Raw genomic sequence first — 21,641 nt, 5'->3', positions numbered from 1 at the left:
TTAAACGGTGTCAGATCCCTACTACCAAACTCCCGCCCTCACCGTGTGAGCGGCGCATGCGCAGAGGGCTCTACCCTCATTGCCAACTGCAACTTCCCTTGTCGTGGTGGGGGCCCCCTTTCTACTCGACGCCATCTTAAGGGTCGTCCGAGTTCCCGTATGAGGTCTCTGTAGGAAGGACAGCGTGGACTCTCCCCCCCACCCCATACTCTCTATCCGCCGTCGCGGATATCCGGCCCCCGGGAAATTAGTAAGGAGGGGCATTTAACCGCCTCCCCCCCTGGGAGGGGCCCATGGCCATCTCCCCCTAGGCGCCCCATCCTTAGTGGGTACCCGCCTCCCCGTGGAAGGGGCCAATGGCCGTCTTCCCCCGGGCGCTCCCATCCATTGTGGGTGGCGCCCCACTCTAGGGACCTTTAAATTCCTGCTCACCGATCATGACCTTACCGCCACAGACCGGATAGTTGACCGACTATCCGGTCCCCCCAACTCCTCCTATAGGTCATACTTCCTCAAACCTCTCAGCCATGCAACCAAATCTCCTATTAGTAAATCATTCCCCTCCCTGGACAGGTGAACCCCATCGTACAGATACATATGGTCACCCCGGATACACCCATGAGGAATGACATGCAACTGTGCAGAACGGAACAGTCTATTAATCTTATTATTGACCCGTTTAACTGAATGGTTCAGAGCTGACACCGAAAGGCCCCCCTGCCACCTCCTTCTAGGAATCATGTGGGACCAGGCAATCGTGCACCCTGGGACTCTTTTAGCCAACCAGCTAACAGCCGACAAGATTCGTTCAAGTAACACTCGTCTACCCAGTGTCACCAAATCGTTGCCACCCAGGTGTACTATGACTATAGATGGCGGTGACCTATGCCGCCCTAAAAGTCCCTCGAAAAATGACTCAAATTTGTCAAAAACGAGGCCACCTTTCCCATGGAAAGCCACTCTGAACCCGTATTCCCCAGGTGCGTGAATCGCGTCACCTTCCTTGAATACGTCACCGGCGCGCCTCACGTATGAGTGGCCCACGACCCATACCATCCTCTCCCCAGTCGGTGATCTCTGACCGCTGGTCTCTTGATGTAGGGTCGACCTCCAATTCCGCCCTGCATGGCAGGCCCGCGAAACTGCAAAGTAAACAAAAGACAGAAAACATGAGTGCATGTCAATTGATCACTTACAACATGTGCAATCGCACATACCTCTTAAAGCAATTCGAGGACCAACGGCCCAATTGTTTCACTTCCTCGGCACTCTGACCCCTGGCTGTAGCCTCAGTAGCAGCCCCTATCCTAAAGGAGTGGGTCCCAAAATCGCACGGGTCCATGCCCGCGTCAGCGATTGCCAGTGCCAGCACCCTCTGAAACTGAAATCTCGTCAGTGGGGTGCCATCCTTGTGTCGGAGCAAGCTCCCCCCCCAAGCGGCCGCTCTCAGCGCCAAATAGTCTTCCACACACTTCAACGGGCAGACGGGGGACCCTCGCTTGCGCTGTACGACCACACTATCTCCCATAGCCCCCTGGTCAGTCTTGGACCTGGCTATCATGATTACCATCGAATCACCCCTAATCACAAACCTCCCTCCATATCTCTCTTGTTCCTTGCGACAAGCTCGCTCACCCTCATGGCCCCATGGAATGCCAATGTGAACGCTGCCCGGAACAGAACTGCTTCGTAATGGGAGGAACACGTCTCGTCCAGCTTTGCTAAAAGCAGAGACAGTCTGTCTAAGCCAATCGGGTGCCTCGTATCTCTCTTGCAACCCTCAAGGCGCTGCCAGCCGCGAAAGGCTTTCTTCACCAAAAAAGAACCTGTAGGGTCTTTTATGCCGTGTACCTGGGCCATGAATGAAATGGCCGCCCTATGCCTACCGGCCGTTGCCACTGATCGGCCCTCCCTGTGTAGTGCAACCAGGTACCCCAGGAAGGATTCCTCCTGCCCCCAATGCAGACTCCCCACAGGACCCAAATATGTGCAATAAGAACGAAACGCTCCTTCGTATGCTTTCCTTGTCCTGGGGGCTAGACTCGCTGCCACGAGGTCTTGTAATCCGAGGCACCGATTAGCCACATTGCTTCTGGGAATGGTTCTGCCTCTAAGTCTGCTGTGGGCAGATAACCCCTGAATGCCTGCATACGTGAACGAGAGAGTGCATCAGCCGCATGATTCAGTACACCTGGCACATGTTTCGCCCTGAACAGTACATTCAATCTCATGCACAGCAGCACAATCTCTTTCAACAATCTCAACATCATTTTGCAGCGTGCTGCCTGTCGGTTAATGCAATCTACGACAGTCATATTGTCGGACCAAAACACCACTGAGCGGCCCCTGAAGTCATCGACCCATGTCATCAGAGCAACCCAGATGGGGAATAACTCCAGGAACCCAATGTTACCTGTGAGGCCGTCGGAGTGCCACCATGTTGGCCATGTTTGTGCCGACCATCGATCACCCAAGATGGCGCCAAAACCCACGCTCCCTGCCGAGTCGGTCCATAGACCCAATTCCTCCGAAGACTCTGGCGGGGAGCTCCAGACGACTCGACCGTTGAAGTCCGCCAGAAATGCCAACCAAATACGCATATTCTGGCGAACCTCTCCAGACAGTCTCGTACGGTGGTGAGCCTCTTTGAGACCACCCATAGCCTGCGCGATAGAGCGCGAAAATGGGCGGGCCATAGGAATCACCCTTAAGGCAAAATTAAGCTGACCCACTGTTCGTTGTAACTGGTGCAGGGTCACTTTCTCCCCACCCAGGCATTGCCTCAAGGAAGCCCGGAACTTGGTCACTTTGTCTACTGGTAGTCGGAAACACCCCTCCACAGAATCGAGCTCAATACCCAGAAACTCCAGTAAAGTAGATGGTCCAACCGTCTTACCTGGTGCCAACGGGACACCGAATTCATTCATGAGGATGCAGAAATCATACAGCGCCTGTGCGCAATTCATATCATCGGCTGCCCCCAAAAACAGAAAATCATCCAGATAATGCATAACATGTCTATGCCCTGTGGCCTCTGTAAATGCCCATTCCAAAAAACAGCTAAACATCTCAAAATATGCACATGAAATGGAACAACCCATGGGCATGCATTTGTCCATGTAATAATTTCCCTGAAATGCAAAACCTAGCAGGCGCTGATCCTGTGGGTGCACCGGAAGCAACCGGAATGCTGATTCGATATCACATTTCGCCATCAGCGCCCCAGGGCCTAGGTGGTTCAACATGGCCACGGCATCGTTGAAGGATGCGTATCGTACCGAACAAACTTCTGGGTCTATGGCATCATTCTCCGAGGAACCCCCTGGGAGCAGAAAGGTTATGTATGAGTCTAAACTCCCCCGGATCTTTCTTCGGGACAACCCCTAACGGGGAACATATGAAATCGGCCAACGGCGGGCAGGAAAAGGGGCCCGCCACTCGTCCGAAACTGACTTCTTTTGCTATTTTCTTTTCTGCCACGCTTGGGTTGTGCTGTACCGATAACTGGTTTCTACAAAAGGAATTCCCCCGAACTTCCCCCACCGGGATGTGGAAGCCATGTAAGAATCCCTTCCTCAACACCCCAGCGGACACATGATCAGGGTATTTGTTTAACCACGGAATCATAACCATTAGATCAACTGGTGTAGGCAATCGGTTACAAAGGTCCACCTCACTCCTGCTTAGGTCCTCCTTTTCCACCCGTCCCGCCATTTTTTGATCTACATGCACTTTCCGGGTGTGAGGAATTCCCACAGCCGGCACACACATGCTTAAACTTGCATGTCCCCTGTGGTCTGTTACAATTGCCTCGATTGAAGCCCCAACAGACCCCTCCTTGTCCGCCCTTCCCGCCAACTCTAGGCTGATAGCCCCCACCTGTGCCTGCTCGAAAGGGCACCCCGGGCTTTTGGCGGACAACTCCGGACCCGCTCCCGCCTGGCGAGGACGTACCTGTCGCCCCTGGCAGGAGTTGCTTGTGCCATGACACCGAGTCCAAACAATCCCAAGACAGAGAAGCATCATATTCCTTTGCTTTACGGAACTTCATGTCACAGCCTTTCCATTCTTCCCCCTCATACATTGAATAAAAATCCATAATGCGATTCTGATAGCAAACCAACTCAGTCATAACATCAGGTTTACGTTCCCCCATAACTGCGGTAAATATAGAGAAGGCCTTAACCCAGTTCCTCACTGTCTCTTCCACCCTGAACTCGGCCATCTTGGCGCGCCATACACTAGGGTGCCACAAATCTTTCTGCGTTTTAGCATACTCCATCTCACGATGGTCCGTTAACAATGAAAACATGTTGACATACTTGTCTCCCCATATTAACTCTTTCGTGGCCAAGGGAACGTGCTGTGCAACCTTTTCCCGCCTAGAGGGTATCGAGCGCTCCCCCACCATTGGCAATGCGAGCTTACCCGGATCGGCTATTGTTGCCGCCACCTTCTCTTGACCAGCTGCTGGTACTCCTGGCGCCACCTGTGGGGGAACAAGAGGAACACTCGCTTTCGCGACATCTCTCGATTGCCGCAACTGCTTCATTAACACTCTGGCCTCTTCGGCCGGATCTCCCGGGGTCGCTGTGCCCCCCACCTTTGTTTTAAGCCATGCGGTCAACTGAGCGGCCAATTCTGGGGGCATTTCATCATCCTTGGTCGAGGTGATCACCACTGGGTAGGCTGGCCTAAAACTGGTTCCTGAACCGGGTTACCAGCCGGTACTAGGGGGACGATGGGCGGCACCACTGGTGCCGGGACCCCCCCCCAGACTGCCCTTTCTTTGAACCGCTTCCCTCTTAACCCGGGAACCACTCCCGGCAAGGCCGGGCCTATTACCTTTTTCGGCTGACCTGGGTCGTTCATTGTAGCCAATTGCTTCTTTACCTCCGCCAAACCTCTACCGAGCGATTGGACTTGACCGAGCTTTCGGTCCATACACGCCATCCGGTTTGACAACAGGCGTAACATCTTCTCCATCTCGGAACCCTTTCCTGCTTGCTTGCTAGGCATGGTTTCGAGTCCTCCGCCTTTGGTCGATCAACGAGGTCCTGAAATCCGTGTCGAAACTGAAAGATAAAAACAGGATTACCACGTTCCAAATTGCTGCTTGTTCCGTCGAGGGCTCACGAGCAACGAGTGGGTGCAGCCTTCCGATCCGAGGAACAAGAGGACGATCTTCTGGGTTCCCGCTCCTTTATCCTTCTGCGGGAGGGCGTGTACCCGTCCCTGATACGCCTACTGGGCGTGGTCTTCCTTCGAGGTGTCTAGGACAACCCCTCTCGGGCGGGGGAAGGCGCGCTCCGGCTACGCCGCTTTGGGCATACCAGCCGGGCCACGCCCACCCCGCCCAAAATGGCTTCCCGGGAGGTTCGGACCCCCATCCATACGTTCGGGGGGACCGAGCGGTCGCCCCTTTCCACGTGCATCGTGTGCGAGAGAGTTTAATTTCGTGAAACTCAAGTAAGTCTTGTAATTTCTAGCGTAAACCTGATTTGTTTTAGAGCATGACTTGTCAGCAGGGTACAATTAGATCCTGTGAGTAATGGGTATAGTCATGTATATAATTTTTTCACATATGATTTTCTTAGAGATACCATGAAAGACCAATCTGGTGTATTGATCTGTTCTTTGATTTAACTCGATGAACGATACTGAAACAATACATGTACGTGGATTTGATCTGAAAAGAGAGATTATTGCTTGAAATAGACAGGATGTGTTTAAAATTTAATGTAGATTTTGTTGTTTGGGACTAATTCGTTTTTCGTTTTCATTTTTGTAGACCCCTGAGGAAGAGTCCTATACGTGACCCGAAATGCATTGGGTATAATTCATGAAACTGATTTAATCTATTGAAAGAACAAAGAAATCATGAAATAAATGATATAAATGAAGGAAATTGATAAAATCATCAAAAAGACAACTAAGTTTTTATTTTTCAAAGACATGGATAAGGAACCAACAGTTCCCTGAAAATAGTGCGCACTTTCATCAGGATGGGAATTTTCCCAACCAGATCTGTTACTATATTTTCAAGGCACTCTGACCAAGTGTAACGAATGGAGCAGCACTAAAATGATTGTTCGATTATTGACTGAAAGTATAGTGTGCACAGAGCACCTTCAATATAATTGCATTGTTTGCGTCAGATTCTCCTCGTGCCTGACCTGTGTTATTAGCATTGTTTGCGTCAGATTCTCCCAACGCCTGGCCTGTATTATTGCATTGTTTGCATCAGATTCTCCTCGAGCCTGGCCTGTGTTATTGCATTGTTTGCATCACATTCACCTAGTGCCTGACCCGTGTTAATGCATTGTTTGCATCAGATTCTTCTCGTGCCTGGCCTATGTTATTGCATTGTTTGTGTGAGATTCTCCTAGTGCCTTGCCTGTGTTATTGCATTGTTTGCGACAGATTCTCCTCATGCCTGACCTGTGTTATTAGCATTGTTTGCGTCAGATTCTCCCAACGCCTGGCCTGTGTTATTGCATTGTTTACATCAAATTCTCCTCGTGCCCAGCCTGTGTTAATTGCATTGTTTGCGTCAGATTCTCCTCGTGCCTGGCCTGTGTGATTGCATTGTTTGCATCAGATCCTCCAAGTGCCTGGCCTTTGTTATTGCATTGTTTGCGTCAGATTCTCCTAGTGCCTGGCCTGTGTTATTGCACTGTTTACATCAGATTTTCCTTGTGCCTGGCCTGTAATACTGCATTGTTACATCGGATTTTCCTTGTGCCTGGACTGTGTTATTGCATTGTTTGCATCAGATTCACCTAGTGCCTGGCAAGTGTTATTGCATTGTTTGCATCAGATTCACCTAGTGCCTGGCCAGTGTTATTGCATTGTTTGCATCAGATTCACCTAGTGCCTGACCTGTGTTATTACATTGTTTGCTTCAGATTCTCCCAACGTCTGACCTGCGTTATAGCATTGTTTACATCAGATTTTCCTTGTTCCTGGCCTGTGTTATTGCATTGTTTACATCAGATTCTCCTTGCGCCTGGCATGTGTTATTGCATTGTTTGCATCAGATTCACCTAGTGCCTGGCCTGTGTTATTACATTGTTTACATCATATCTTCCCAACGCCTGGCCTATGTTATTGCATTGTTTACATCAGATTTTCCTTGTTCCTGGCCTGTGTTATTGCATTGTTTGCGTCAGGTTTTTCTAGTACCTGGTCTGTTATTGCATTATGTGCGCTGCTTTTGGTATATTATTATTCTAATAGTTGCAGCTTTTCTAACAAACATGGTACCTTTTATCCCAATTAAGTGCATCTGACTGCAAGGACACTGCACTCTCCCTGCAGTAGCAATCTACTTCCTATTTATGTAGCAACAGTCAGACCAGCATGCCTGCCAGAGATGTCGTAGGGTCAGAAACAGTACATAGGTATATGGGTATGATGCAAAAGTGTTCAGTAAGATTTTAATCGAAGAAGCTGCTGTGATAGATGGCAAAACATTCATGTCGAAACATCAGCAGTAGGACAATGGTTCATGGAATGATAATGGTAGAGTTATTTACACTTCTGTGCGGTGCGTGTCACTTATTGTTCTTTTCTCCCACTCTCATGAGATGGTTTTACAAGGCAACTCTGAGCTCACTGAGTGTGGAGCTTCCATGAATCCCAGAGACAGGCCGTTCCAAAGACGGTAACAGAGAAGGGTGAAAGATCTGAGTCTTGATCCTGGCAGATGGACGGGTGATCCCTGAGGGGGTGTAGTTGGTCTGTGTGTTGCCACAGCTGTCCAGAGGGTGTAAGAAAATGTCAGCAATTTGTGGAGGGCCCTCTTTTGGGCGAGAACCACCCAGCTTCATGCAATATGGACTTGAGGGTTTGTGTCTGCGCAGGATGAGTTACATTCTGATAGCAAAATGGAGGACCTTGTCCAAAGCGGATAGATGTTACAAAGGTTTAACATCTTCAGTTACGGCAGATAGAGAAAGTCCATTTACCTCGAGGTTCTTGAAAAGCTTTCTGCGCTCTGCTGGTGCAGGCAGGATGTTTAGTCTCTAGTTGGCATTTGCCAGGGGATGTTCAGATACAGTGTTTGAATTAAACCTTGGAGCAGCACTTGTAGTGTTGACTCTTGGAGCCTTGTAGTATGTGCTGGCTGCGGTAGAACTGTCTTAATGTTCCATGGAGCTCAGAAAACCTGTCCTCTCCGTCCTCTCAGAGCACGAGCTCTGTGGCTTGACCAGTTGAACTGCAATAAAGAAGATGACCTGGACCAGTTCTACCTCTCCCGACCTTTGAACTACTGATCATTGAGGAAAGAAGCCCTTGTCTGGAAGGAAGATCTACAGTAGGCGCAGCTGACAGAAGCCCACCCTGGAAGGAAGATCTGCACAAGGCGCAGCTGACAGAACCCCCTGCATCAAAGGAAGATCTGCACAAGGCGCAGCTGACAGAAGTCCACCCTGGAAGGAAGATCTGCATGAGGCACAGCTGACAGAAGTCCACCCTGGAAGGAAGATCTGCACAGGGCACAGCTGACAGAAGTCCACCCTGGAAGGAAGATCTGCACAGGGCACCGCTGACAGAAGTCCACCCTGGAAGGAAGATCTGCACAGGGCACAGCTGACAGAAGTCCAGCCTGGAAGGAAGATCTGCACAAGGCACAGCTGACAGAGTCCTGCCTGGACGGAAGATCTGCACAAGGCGCAGCTGACAGAAGTCCACCCTGGAAGGAAGATCTGCACGAGGCACAGCTGACAGAAGTCCACCCTGGAAGGAAGATCTGCACAGGGCACCGTGACAGAAGTCCACCCTGGAAGGAAGATCTGCACAGGGCACAGCTGACAGAAGTCCAGCCTGGAAGGAAGATCTGCACAAGGCACAGCGACAGAAGTCCTGCCTGGAATGAAGAGCTGCACAAAGACGCAGCTGACAGAAGTCCACCCTGGAAGGAAGATCTGCACAGGGCACAGCTGACAGAAGTCCTGCCTGGAAGGACGATCTGCACAGGGCACAGCTGACAGAAGTCCTGCCTGGAAGGACGATCTGCACAGGGCACAGCTAACAGAAGTCCCCCTGGAAGGAAGATCTGCACAGGGCACAGCTGACAGAAGTCCAGCCTGGAAGGAAGATCTGCACGAGGCGCAGCTGACAGAAGTCCACCCTGGAAGGAAGATCTACACAGGGCACAGCTGACAGAAGTCCAGCCTGGAAGGAAGATCTGCACAGGGCACAGCTGACAGAAGTCCAGCCTGGAAGGAAGATCTGCACGAGGTGCAGCTGACAGAAGTCCTGCCTGAAAGGAAATCTGCACAAGGCACAGCTGACAGAGGTCCTGCCTAGAAAGGAAGATCTGCACAAGGCGCTGCTGACAGAAGTCATGCCTGGAAGAAAGATCTGCACAGGGTACGGCTGACAGAAGTCCCTGCCTGGAAGGAAGATCTGCACAAGGCGCAGCTGACAGAAGTCCACCCTGGAAGGAAGATCTGCACGAGGCACAGCTGACAGAAGTCCACCCTGGAAGGAAGATCTGCACAGGGCACAGCTGACAGAAGTCCACCCTGGAAGGAAGATCTGCACAGGGCACCACTGACAGAAGTCCACCCTGGAAGGAAGATCTGCACAGGGCACAGCTGACAGAAGTCCAGCCTGGAAGGAAGATCTGCACAAGGCACAGCTGACAGAGTCCTGCCTGGACGGAAGATCTGCACAAGGCGCAGCTGACAGAAGTCCACCCTGGAAGGAAGATCTGCACGAGGCACAGCTGACAGAAGTCCACCCTGGAAGGAAGATCTGCACAGGTCACAGCTGACAGAAGTCCACCCTGGAAGGAAGATCTGCACAGGGCACCGCTGACAGAAGTCCACCCTGGAAGGAAGATCTGCACAGGGCACAGCGACAGAAGTCCTGCCTGGAAGGACGATCTGCACAGGGCACAGCTGACAGACGTCCTGCCTGGGAGGAAGATCTGCACAAAACTGAGCTGACGGAGGTTCCGCCTGGCGGTGACCTCAACGGAGTGTGAGACCCACAAACCACAAGATCCCTCAAGCCCAGCTAGCCACACTGGACGCAATGTACACCAAATGCCTGATTAAGATTTCAGCGGATGGTTTATTCCATCAGAAATGTGACAGGTATCCTGCCCGCCCCATTAAAAATACATTGCATCCTGTGGCAATTATAAGGCAGACAGGATATCTGTCACGTTTTGATAATGCCTTGATGTATTTTGCAGAGTTTTACTCCGCTGAATTCCACAAAGTGCTGGGGAAACTCCGTTGCACTCTGCAGACTTCTGCTAGTGGCAGAGTTTGTTAAGTTGCGCTGTGCTCACTGATTTTTAGTGCCAGGAGTTTAACCCGCACTGTAAAATCAGCACAAACAGCACTGCGCGTCACGCCAGAGGACGATGCTGCTTTCTGCCGCTCGAATTGATATTCTAATCGAATGGCAGCTTCATCAACGAGAATGGCAGATTTTAACACTCGAGTGGTCGCGACCTGCCGGGACCTCCCGCAATGAGAAACCTCGCCAGGAGGAGGTCCAGCGTGCTATATTTTCTCACAAGCGCTCGCCACCTTACCGTTGGAGAACCGCTTGAGAAAAGAACTCTGTTCTACATGGAGTTTTTTGAACCAGGAGTGGGCAAAACTTTGCGAGCTCGGCCGGCAGAGCGGAATTCTTCACCCACCCCTAGTTTTGAGGCAATAATCTGTTGGACAAACTTCTAACTAGGCCCTATATCTGCAATAAGTGTTGTAGAAGAAGTGAGATCCATGGCCTAGTGACTATCAGGCCGTTATCTGCTTCTGATGAACCCCACACAGTGAGTTCGCAGCCAGAGGGCAGTGGGGGGGCCGAAGGACATGAAATTAGGTAAACTTGAATATGAGAAATATGGAAAGGTAGAAATGCTGCATCACCTGTGGATAACTGACACCTCCTCCCGCTCTGCCAAATGCCCATCCGGTCACAAATGGCATCCTGGGCCCCAAAAGGACAACGTCATGCCAGATGCCATGTAATGGTGGAAAAGGGGGTAAAAAGAGTAGAAGGCACACATCTGCTGCGGGGATATGTCAGGTAAATTATTGGTTGTGATGGATTCTCTATAAGTACTAAATGACTGATATCGTTGAATATTAAATTATACGACTCAACGTTTGTTTGCCTTATCTGCGCTTATAATGTAAAGGACGGGCCTTACAGTGAACCCCTCGCTCTGTTTTACACAAAAGCCCCGGAAGGAGCTGCATCTTACAGAACTTTATCTAACTTAGGAAGAACTAAAGACTTGCTTTTTAAAGTTGTCTTTCAGGGCCAGAACCATGCTCTGTAAGCTGCACTAGTTTCAGGGAGATGGACAGATGTTATGGCGATAGGAAACCCCCCTCAAACCACAATAATGTTCCAATCTTCCAGGATAGAAGAAACCAGAAATGCTTGAACCAAGGGAGCTGTTGAAAGTGTCAAAGGTGACTTATGAACAGCAAGGTAAAGACAGGAGTTGGTATTTGAGATGATCTTAAGTACATCGGAAAGAATGAGAAAAAGTGTGTAAATGGAGTTACTTTTGTTGTATACTTCGTAAAGAGTTACTGGAAATTTTACAGCCCAGCCTGATCCATCTCTTTTTCTACACTCTACTGTTGTTTAAATGAAATCTTGACCATATGCGTCTATCTTAAGCTATACCTCTAGCACTTGGGTGCTCCGTGAGCGCCTTTACTTTGCTCAGTTACTCTGTAAACATTGGTAAATCATCTCTTTTCCAGACATTAATAAGATGTCACCTGATCAACAGAACATTTAGTTAAATATCTGTGTAAGATGAAATATTCCTTGCTAAGTTTCAAAAGCGATACTAAGATTTTGCACTGTGCTTGCGTCACAAAAGTGGCACAAAATGGCGCAAAATCTTTTTTCCTAATTTACTTTCCAGCGCTAAACTTGTTTAGCACTGGAAATAACATTAAAGTAATGTAAGACTGCGCATAGCATTGTTTGGCATTACTTTGTGCCATGGGGGCCTGCCAAGGGTGGTGCATGGGTGTTCTTGTGCAACCACAAAACTAGGTGCAAGGAAGTAGAAATGCTTTCATTTCTTCTTCCTTTTCTGACTTTGCATGTGTGCTGCACTGTGCAACACGTATGCAAAATGGTAAAAGCTTTCCCTCGTGTCGAGGCATGGTAATTTGTACAGGAAGGGTGTCCTCCCTGTACAAAACCCATGCTGGACTCACAGACACACACACGCTAGGGCTCTGGTGCTAAGGTGTGTGCATGATGCAGTGCCGCTGTAATCCGTGCAGACGCAAGGGAAAGCGAAGGAGAGAGCCGTATCTTTGAAAATATGGTGCTCTCCTGTTCTCTTCCTGTCACGCCACGCAGCGTAGCCTCGCGGAGGAGGGTTGCGCTGCATTGTGTGGAGATTTGGTAAATCTCCCCTGAAATGTCTGTTACAATCAGTTAAACATTGTGAATTCTCATTCCATTATGTTTCCATTTAGTAATTTTAAATATCTTTACATCCAACAGAAAACAAGCCTTGAATGAATGAAATGACCATCAAAAATGAAGCGAATGCTGTAAATCTTCAATAATAGCAGAAATAACGAGCTTCAGTATTCAGGAAAACATCAGCGCAGTCGGCGACAGAGGAACCTGGACATAAACTGACAGATTCCGGGTGAAGCATCAAGGGCAGTTCAGTGATTGCAAGAGGCTGAGCTGTGCACCTCCACGCCACAAGACGAAGAAATGACCTTAGGAAAATTAAGGCAACAACAACAACAAACCACCTCCTGTATAAACAAGTGTCCAACACCAGCTTTGATCATGGGGTCGGTATGATGTGATTACCACAGTGCTTTGTTTTATAAAATGATGACAAGCCATCATTCCGTGCTCTAGGTGAATTGTAAACTCTTTCTGGCCAAACCACAGTAACAAGCGGAAAGCACAACAGAGCGGAGCCGGACAACTGACGGGTAAAGGAAAGAGGAGTTTGTCTATCTACAATACAACAGACTGTCCCAATTTGCACCGGCCAGAAGGAAGATACATCTTTACCCGCAAGCGTGCATAGCCATAATCCAATCTAAAGGCACAATCGCCTACAAAGACAGCTTCTACATATTAGGAGTGTGGCAAATATTTGGTGGCTATCGCATTTTATTGTTAAAACAGAAATCAAACGTGGAAAATACTGCACACATATAAAGTGTGTGAGAAAAAGCCAAGTGCTTTATCAGCCATGTCGGCCCATCAGGAAATGCAGTCATGGGATTTAGACAAATATATACCCGACCCACAGACACTAACCAAGAAAGAAGAATCACACACATGCAGCAAGAGCTTTAGTTTGTCATCACAACTCAAGCTTCATCAGCAAACCTACACAGGAGAAACAACATTCAAGTGCAATGAATGTGTAAAGAGCTTTAGTCACTTATCAAGCCTTCAAAGCCATCAGCGAACACACACGGGGGAAAAGCCATTTAAATGCAGTGAATGTGTGAAGAGCTTCAGTCGCTTATCAAACCTCCAACAACATCAGCGAATACACACAGGGGTAAAACCATTCAAGTGCAGTGAATGTGAAAAGTGCTTTAGTCAGTTATCACACCTTCAAAGACATCAGCGAACACACACGGGAGTAAAACCATTCAAGTGCAATGAATGTGGGAAGACCTTTAGTTATATATCAGAACGAAAACATCATAATCGAACACACACGGGGGAAAAACCATTCAAGTGCAGTGAATGTAGGAAGAGCTTTAGTCAGATATCAGCCCGAAAAAGTCATCAGCGAACACACACGGGGGAAAAACCTTATAATTGTAGTGAATGTGACAGTAGTTTTCGCCACTCTTCAGCATTAAGGGTTCATCAGCGAATACACACAGGGGAAAAACCTTATCATTGTAGTGAATGTGACATTAGTTTTTGCGACTCTTCAGCATTAAGGAAACATCAGCGAACACACACGGGGGAAAAACCGTTCAAGTGCAGTGAATGTAGGAAGAGCTTTAGTGAGATGTCAGACCGAAAACGTCATCAGCGAACACACACAGGGGAAAAACCTTATAATTGTAGTGAATGTGACAGTAGTTTTCGCCACTCTTCAGCATTAAGGGTTCATCAGCGAATACACACAGGGGAAAAACCGTTCAAGTGCAGTGAATGTGGGAAGAGCTTTAGTCAGATGTCAGACCGAAAACGTCATCAGCGAACACACACAGGGGAAAAACCTTATCATTGTAGTGAATGTGACAGTAGTTTTCGCCACTCTTCAGCATTAAGGGTTCATCAGCGAACACACACAGGGGAAAAAACGTTCAAGTGCAGTGAATGTGCAAAGTGCTTTAGTCAGTTATCACACCTTCAAAGTCATCAGCGAACACACACTGGAGAAAAACCATTCAAGTGCAGTCAATGTGCAAAATGCTTTAATCACTTATCACACCTTCAAAGACATCAGCGAACACACACGGGGGGAAAACCATTCAAGTGCAGTGAATGTGTGAAGAGCTTTAGTCACTTATCAGACCTACAAAGACATCAGCGAACACACACAGGGGAAAAACCATTCAAGTGCAGTGAATGTGGGAAGAGCTTTAGTCAATTATCAATGCTACGAAAACATCAACAAACACACACAGGGGGAAAGCCACTCAAGTGCAATGAATGTGGGAAGAGCTTTTGTCGACGATTAGAGCTACAAAGTCATCAGTGAACACACAGGGGGAAAACATAGAAGGGCACTGAAAGTGAGAAGGGCTTTTGTCAATTTTCGATCCCACACAGCCCTCAGTGAATACACTCCTTCATTTAACTCACATGGAAATAATCCTAGAGATGCAGGGACTCTGGAATGAACTTAAGAACATCAAAAATAATATTGACCCATCTGAGGACATAGACAAGAGCAGAACAGTGCAGTTATTGTGAGAGGAATGAATTATGGAAAAAGATAAAATTCAAATTATGTAGGACATTGAAATACCAGATGATAAAAGACCCTGATAGCAGTAAAGAAGAAAATCAGATAACAGTATTTGCAGAATTATAAAAGTGTTTGTTTCCAGTGATTGTTCACTTCCGTACACATAGCAAAGTGACATTATGTACCAGGATACACAGTGGGAGACAAGCACAATGTGGATTAAAAGAAAAGAAACATTCTTGATTTTTATTTGGTGAAGAAGAGATACAAAGGAAAACATTCAATCGCCCCTGACCACACTACCTGTAAAAGCAACACTGAACAATACTGGGTCTAACAGCGGTATTTTCAGCTAACTTGTCGGATTAGTGATAAAACCTATAAACCCAACACACCCAGAGTGGACATGTTGTCAAGGCTCTGGAGATGGAAGCTTCGTTGGTAAAATGCATGTATTACTATTAACAAATGCCACTGCAGTATATGTAATGAAATAAAGCGAAGCACAGGTGTTATTTTTAGATATAAAGGAGCATATACCTTGTTTTTAAGTAACGTTTGCTGCATCTTTTACACACTGTTATCGGTTGATGGATCTGCTTGTGACTCAGGCCTTATTACTAAGTGCGACCCATGGCTCCTCTCCGACTTGGCTCTCCCTATTCATTTTGTGACTTGCCAAACTCTACTTTGTACCAGAATTGAGCCACTGTAAGCAGCAGACTCAGTTTCAAAACAAGAAATATAAAATAATGTAAAAATAATTTTTCGGTTATAGTTTTTTTACATCATGTGTTTTTCCCACTATCAGTTTGTAACTAAACTCGGAATTGACTGAAAGTGTAAATATTTTTAAACAGAGATGTGGAACTTGGAAATTACATTTTTAAACAGTTTTCAGCGAATAAATAAAATGTGCTTTTAATTTGCGCTTGTTTCCTGACATTATTCTTTATCCAGCTCCTAAGCCCCAAAGTGTTTCACATTTACAATGTATTAAGCAATAGAAGGACTAGTATTGTCAAGTTCTCTGTTCCTCTCTTGCGCCACTCACACAAACAAACACTCAGATGCCTGTGCCTGCAGTGCTGGGGCACAAAGTAACAATTACCAGTTGCAGGCTTAGGATCTAGGTGGAACTCAGTCCCGTTTCTAGGTGATAGTAGGGGGACCCCTTCAAACTGTGGCTACCCTCCGACTTGTGCCTTTCTGATAAAGCAATAGTGAAATTGAATAATTTATGATGAATTGAAATAAGAGAAAGAGAAGAACAGAGCGAGGTGCAGGATATATTAAAGAAAATGAAAAAAAGAGATACAAGACTTTACCCTGTTCTGTGTACTAGCACTTTACGTAAACACGTTGTGCTGTGCGTTGTGAGCAGGCTGTCACGCCCTTTGTATGTAAATGAGCTTCTGTGACCAGACACCCCAGGTTCCCATCTCTTCTAGTGCGGATGATAATGTGAGCACTGTAAGGAAATCACAAACTAGGACTATATTGAGAAACAATCGGCTTCCAGGTCACACTGCTGTTGTTATGTAGTTCTTTATTAATTCTGTTTCATTTACTTTAATTTGCAGCATTCCTCCAGGCTACTTTTTCTCAGTATTACACTTCAGGTCGCTCATTTGTCGGCATGGGTTTTGTCCTCACACTAGTCTAGGATAGTCTTTCTCAAGGTAGAAGGCGCTGTAATAGGAATAATAAATCAGACATATATAAAATTGTATGTAAACAAATGTGTGCCTTTCAGTTATCAGGCACCACCAAACTCACATTTACACTTGTAATTGAGCACCAGACTAAAGTGACTCCTCCCTGTATAAGTATGTGCCATCAGTAATCGGGCTGATGGTTCCGCTGATGGCACAGCAAATACAGTTTTTGGGATTGTGCGCATTGGCCTAAATTTTAATTGCTGAAGTTGCACGTAGTTTCGCTGATGCGCACAGTTAATAAGGCTTGTGGATATTGCGCACTGTAAGCAGATCACTGAAGTTCACCCTTAAGTAGTAACTAGGTCAAAACATAGTACGTGGGGCGTGGCCGGGTGCCAGCGAAGATGGCCGCCTGACTCGGGAGCTCCGTGGAGCCGAGCCTTCATCCCGCATAAATCCACTCAATATCCGGAGAATCCTACACTCCATATGCGGCGCTGAATCGGCGCTAGAAAGGGGCACCGACTGATGCGTCTCCGGCCGCGCTGCCTGCAGCGGAAGCCGAGTTACGTCCCTGTGGTCTCTGGCCGGCTGCCGAAGGGAAGCGCTGAAGCGGTGCAAGTGGCCTCAGGCAAGGGCCCGGCTCGGCGGCCTAGTTGGGCGGTTACGGAGCTCGACTCGGCCTGAGGGGAGCCATCTGGTCTGCATCGTGTGGCTCAAAAGTGTAGCGCCGCCAGTTTGGGACTACCACACGCTGTCCTACATCGAGGCTGGCTGCAGGCACCAGTGGTTGGGAAGGTTTGGAGGCGGACCGGAGGACACCTCAGGAAAGCAACCGGGGCTGCGTGGGTCCCGGTTCAAAGACAGTAAGCTAGACGCGGAATCCGACTGTCGGTGAGGCAGTGGGCGGCTGGACGGGCCCAGCACAGCAGGGGCGCACATCAGAGTAGGGGCCCCCGGCAGAAGAGTAGACGGACTGCAGGAGAATCGAGAAGGAGGGACGGAGAGGCCGTGGTGGTGAGTGAACCCTCTCCCGGAAGGCAGGGGTGACCATCACATGCGTGGGGGCAGATAACGTGCGACACCCCCCCCGGGCAGGACAGGAGGCGGGCTGCGGAGAAGGGACGCCTGCAGCCTGCATACACGAGATGGAGCTGCGGCCAGCGGGACAGGGCTGTGTGCAGCAGTGAACCGTGCCACCTGCTGGGGTGCGGCGAAGAGCATAGCGGAGGGAGCGCTTCACAGCCTTGGGCCTGGACCGGTGGAGTGGAGGCCTGCCTGGTGATTTGAAGGCCTGAGCTGCGGGAACCCTAGGGATGTGCCGAATATCAACAGTGGCTGCAGATGCCATTCTTGGATGGACCGGGGCGTGTTGCGTGCCACAGACTGACCGCGTGGGATTATAGCCAACATGAGGCCCAAATACAATACAGCGACGCAATCAAACAAACTGGACAAATACACGGTCCAGATGGGGACGCCACAAGCGGAGAACGCTGCAGGTGACCAATCAGGCACAAAAGAACCATCGCTGGCCTCCATCAAGGCGGCCATACAGTCACTTTGCGCCAACTTAGAGGCGAAAATTGACAAGGTCTCCATCGAAGTAAATCTCCTCCGGGTCGACCTCGGGAAAACATCGGAGAAGACGAAAGTCAACGAGGCCGACATCAAGGTGCTACAGAAGTGAACCAAGGCACTGGAACCACGTGTCAACGACCTAGTGCACCAACACTGCCAAGTGCCGTTGCGGCTGGAAGACCAAGAAGGGAGGGCCCGCAGAAGCAATATGCGCTTCGTAGGCGTACCGGAAGATTTGGAGGGGCCCAGTGTGGAACTTTTCCTGAAAGACCTGATCCTCAATCACTTGAAGCCTAAACGCCTCTCCAACATATTCACCGTGGAAAGGGCGCACTGTGCACCTATCCCTAAACCCAAACCAGGGGCGCCGCCCAGGACCATTATTGCAAAAATCCTGAACTATAGGGATAGAGACGCCATCTTGCAAGCAGCTAGACAGGACGGGGACCTCTGCTACGACAACGCCACGATTCGTTTTTTTCCGGACTTTACCCTTCAGGTACAATGAGAGAGGCGCTCCTTTGTAGGCGTGAAGGCAGCGCTGAGGGAGAGAGGCATCAAATACATGATGTTTTTTCCTAACAAGCTCAAGGTTCTTGCTGGAGGCAAATCTTTATTCTTTACCTCGCCTGCAGACGTGCAGGACTGGATTGACCGGAAGATGTCGACAGCTTGGGATCAGGCCAGAGGTGGGAGTTGGAGAGACGCACAGGCTGCGTTGCCAGACTCTGTGGCCGGCAGGTCGGACGTTGATGGACAGAGTCAGCGCTCGTGGAGGTCGAGGTCTGCAAGTCCTCGTTGGGGGACGCTTCGAGAGGCGACTTAACATTGAGGGCGACGGACCCACAACTGTGGACCTCTGCTTACTGTAATGTACCGAGGGTTTGTGGTTTGGGTGTGGGTCATGATTTTTCGAAGGACTTCTGGTTGGGGGGGAGGTAGAGACGATGTTGTATGATACGGGGAGGAGGGCCGTGCTATTGTTGGTGGCTGTGCTGAAGATCCCCCCTCTCTTTTCCAACTCCGTGACCCAAGTGAGCCCGCGAGGGGCTGCCTTCTCGTCCAAAGGAGTGTAATGCAGACTGAAAATGAATGACTCTTTAGATACATGGAGTGTAGGTTTTTCATGGTACACTGTTACAGTTTACGGGGTGGGCATGGGTGGCGGCTGGAGCTGGAGCCGGCGCACACCCCACTTGCACAAGGTTCATCTGTTGGGAAAAGGGGGTTGTTTTTCTGTTTTATTATTCTCCCGATTCCAGGTTGGGTAACGGGCAAAAGGCGCTCTGCTAATTGGGGATGTGGGTAGTTCGAGACCTATTGAGCAGGGAAGCAGGGTTGGGGGGGTTGCATTTGTTGGGGGGAGGGACGAGAGTGAGGGGGGTGAGACAGGGACGGTTGCACATTGGAGGGGGAGGGGCGAGGTTGTTAGCAGCACACCACGGCAGGGCACATATTCTGAAACAGCAACATAGGACACACAGGAGAGCACTGGTTAGCTACAGGGTCCATGGCTATGAAGTGGGATAGGAGTCTTAAACTAATTAGCTGGAACGTCAATGGTATGGGGACAAACTCAAACGGTTTATCGTGCTGCAGTTTGTGAGGAAACACTTGCCAGACGTAGTCTTAATGCAGGAGATGCACCTGAGGGGGAACACATGCCAGGCACTAAACAGATGGGGATACACACTAGCGGCACATGCCGGTTTCACTTCGGGGTCTCGAGGGGTAGGTATTTTGGTGCGACGCACCTTTCCCATGGTGGTGGAGGTGGATCCCATAAGGCGCTTTGTGGCTATTTCTGGGAAATGGGAGAGCCGTAGACTCACCCTAGTGTCGGTCTATATCCCTCCAGGCCTCCAGACACAATTCTATAGTGACCTGGGAGAGCTCGTACTGTCCCTCCCGGAAGATAGACAGGCAGCCGGCGAGAGATATCGGGTGGGGCAGCGGTGGCTCCCCAATCTCCTGGAGGAGTTCGGACTGGTCGATCTATGGCGTCTCCTACACCCGACACAAAAACAGTACACTTTCCTGTCAGGTCCACACCACACTTTTTCGCGCCTAGATTACCTCCTGGCACCAATGCACCAGGACATGACGATACGTGAAGTCACCCACCTGGCAAGGGGCATCTCGGATCACTCCCCTCTCTGGGTGCATCTTACGCTAGGCGACCGGCAGGTTAGCTGTGTCGCTCCCATTGCCGCGTGGCATTTGAAGGGTGAAGCTATACAGAAGAACGTTACCCAGGTGATCGATCGCTACTTTGATGAAAACTCGGGGTCTGTGGACTCGGGGGTGGTCTTATGGGAGGTCTTCAAGACGGTGGTAAGGGGAGAAGCACTCTCAGCAATAACGGGACGCCACAAGGAACATGAGACGCAACTGCAGACTCTGGAGTCTTAGTTGCATACCCTTGAGGACACTGTGCACTGCACTGGGAGCCTAGACACGATACACCGGCTCCAATTGAAGGACACAGAGTACAGGGACCTTGCTACAGACGTAGCCAGGACATTGGCGAGGGACAGAGAAGGGAGGCTCTATGATCAAGGAGATAAGGCGGGCAAACTTATAGCGTGGTTGGATAGGAAGCAACAGGCTCAGAAGGTGGTCGCTGAGTTGCAGATTGCTACGGGAACGGTTCTAACGGACCCGCAAGATATAGTCAGGGAGTTAGCGTCATACTATCAACAAGTTTACGCTCGGAGATCCGCAATGACGGAAAGTGATTCGGCGGCCTTTTTGGAGGACATTGTCCTCCCATCCCTCTCCGAGGATGAAAAAGAGACTCTAGAAGCACCCCTGGTGGTGGAAGAAATAGTGAAGGCCATCAATGAACTTCGCCCTGGGAAGGCCCTAGGGCCAAATGGGCTACCTGTGGAGCTCTATAAGCTCAAACCAAACGTCCTGGGTGAGCACCTCAAGCGGATGTTCGAGGAAAGTAGGGAGCTAGGTAGTCTGCCCCATGACCAGCGGATAGCCACAATCCTGGCAATCCCCAAGGTGGGGAAGCCTAAAGAGTTTTGTGCCTCCTATAGGCCGATATTATTGCTCAACGTGGAACCAAAACTCCTGGCCAAGGTTTTGGGCAACAGGATCAGACTGGTCCTCCATACACTGGTGCACCCAGACCAATTGGGCTTTATGCCTCACCGCAAAACAGCGTTGAATCTACAACGCCTCCATGGGGTGCTGGGCTGCTGCCACCGGCTGCGCAGAGAGGCAGTGGTGGTGTCATTAGATGCGGCCATGGCTTTCGATACCCTAGAGTGGCCGTACATGATGACAGTACTTCGAAAGTTGGGGTTCGGCCCTAGCTTCATTAGCTGGGTACAGCTCCTTTATGCAGATCCCTTAGCTCAGGTCGTGGTCAACAACAAACTTTCAGAGGCCTTCAGTTTAGGGAGGGGGCACGACAGGGATGCCCCCTCTCACCCCTGCTATTTGCTTTGGCCCTTGAACCATTG

The 21,641-nt window shown here is 49.3% G+C and overlaps 1 protein-coding gene across 2 annotated transcripts in view; it reads left to right on the top strand.

Annotated features, from left to right (window-relative positions):
* The window catches only part of LOC144807655 (uncharacterized), a 71,078-nt gene extending 55,230 nt beyond the window's left edge, over positions 1–15,848 (top strand). For both annotated transcript variants that reach the window (XM_078673280.1, XM_078673281.1), the window contains exon 3: positions 12,514–15,848. In XM_078673280.1, the coding sequence (XP_078529406.1) occupies positions 13,232–14,713 (1,482 nt within the window). In that variant the 5' untranslated portion in view covers positions 12,514–13,231 and the 3' untranslated portion in view covers positions 14,714–15,848. The remainder of the gene's footprint in view (positions 1–12,513) is intronic.
* The last annotated feature ends 5,793 nt before the right edge of the window (positions 15,849–21,641 follow it).

This window comes from Lissotriton helveticus, chromosome 1_2 (genome assembly GCF_964261635.1).
Source record: "Lissotriton helveticus chromosome 1_2, aLisHel1.1, whole genome shotgun sequence".
Lineage (NCBI taxonomy): Eukaryota > Metazoa > Chordata > Amphibia > Caudata > Salamandridae > Lissotriton > Lissotriton helveticus.
Note: the sequence above shows the minus strand (reverse complement) of the source record. Positions and strands in the feature narration are given on the sequence as shown.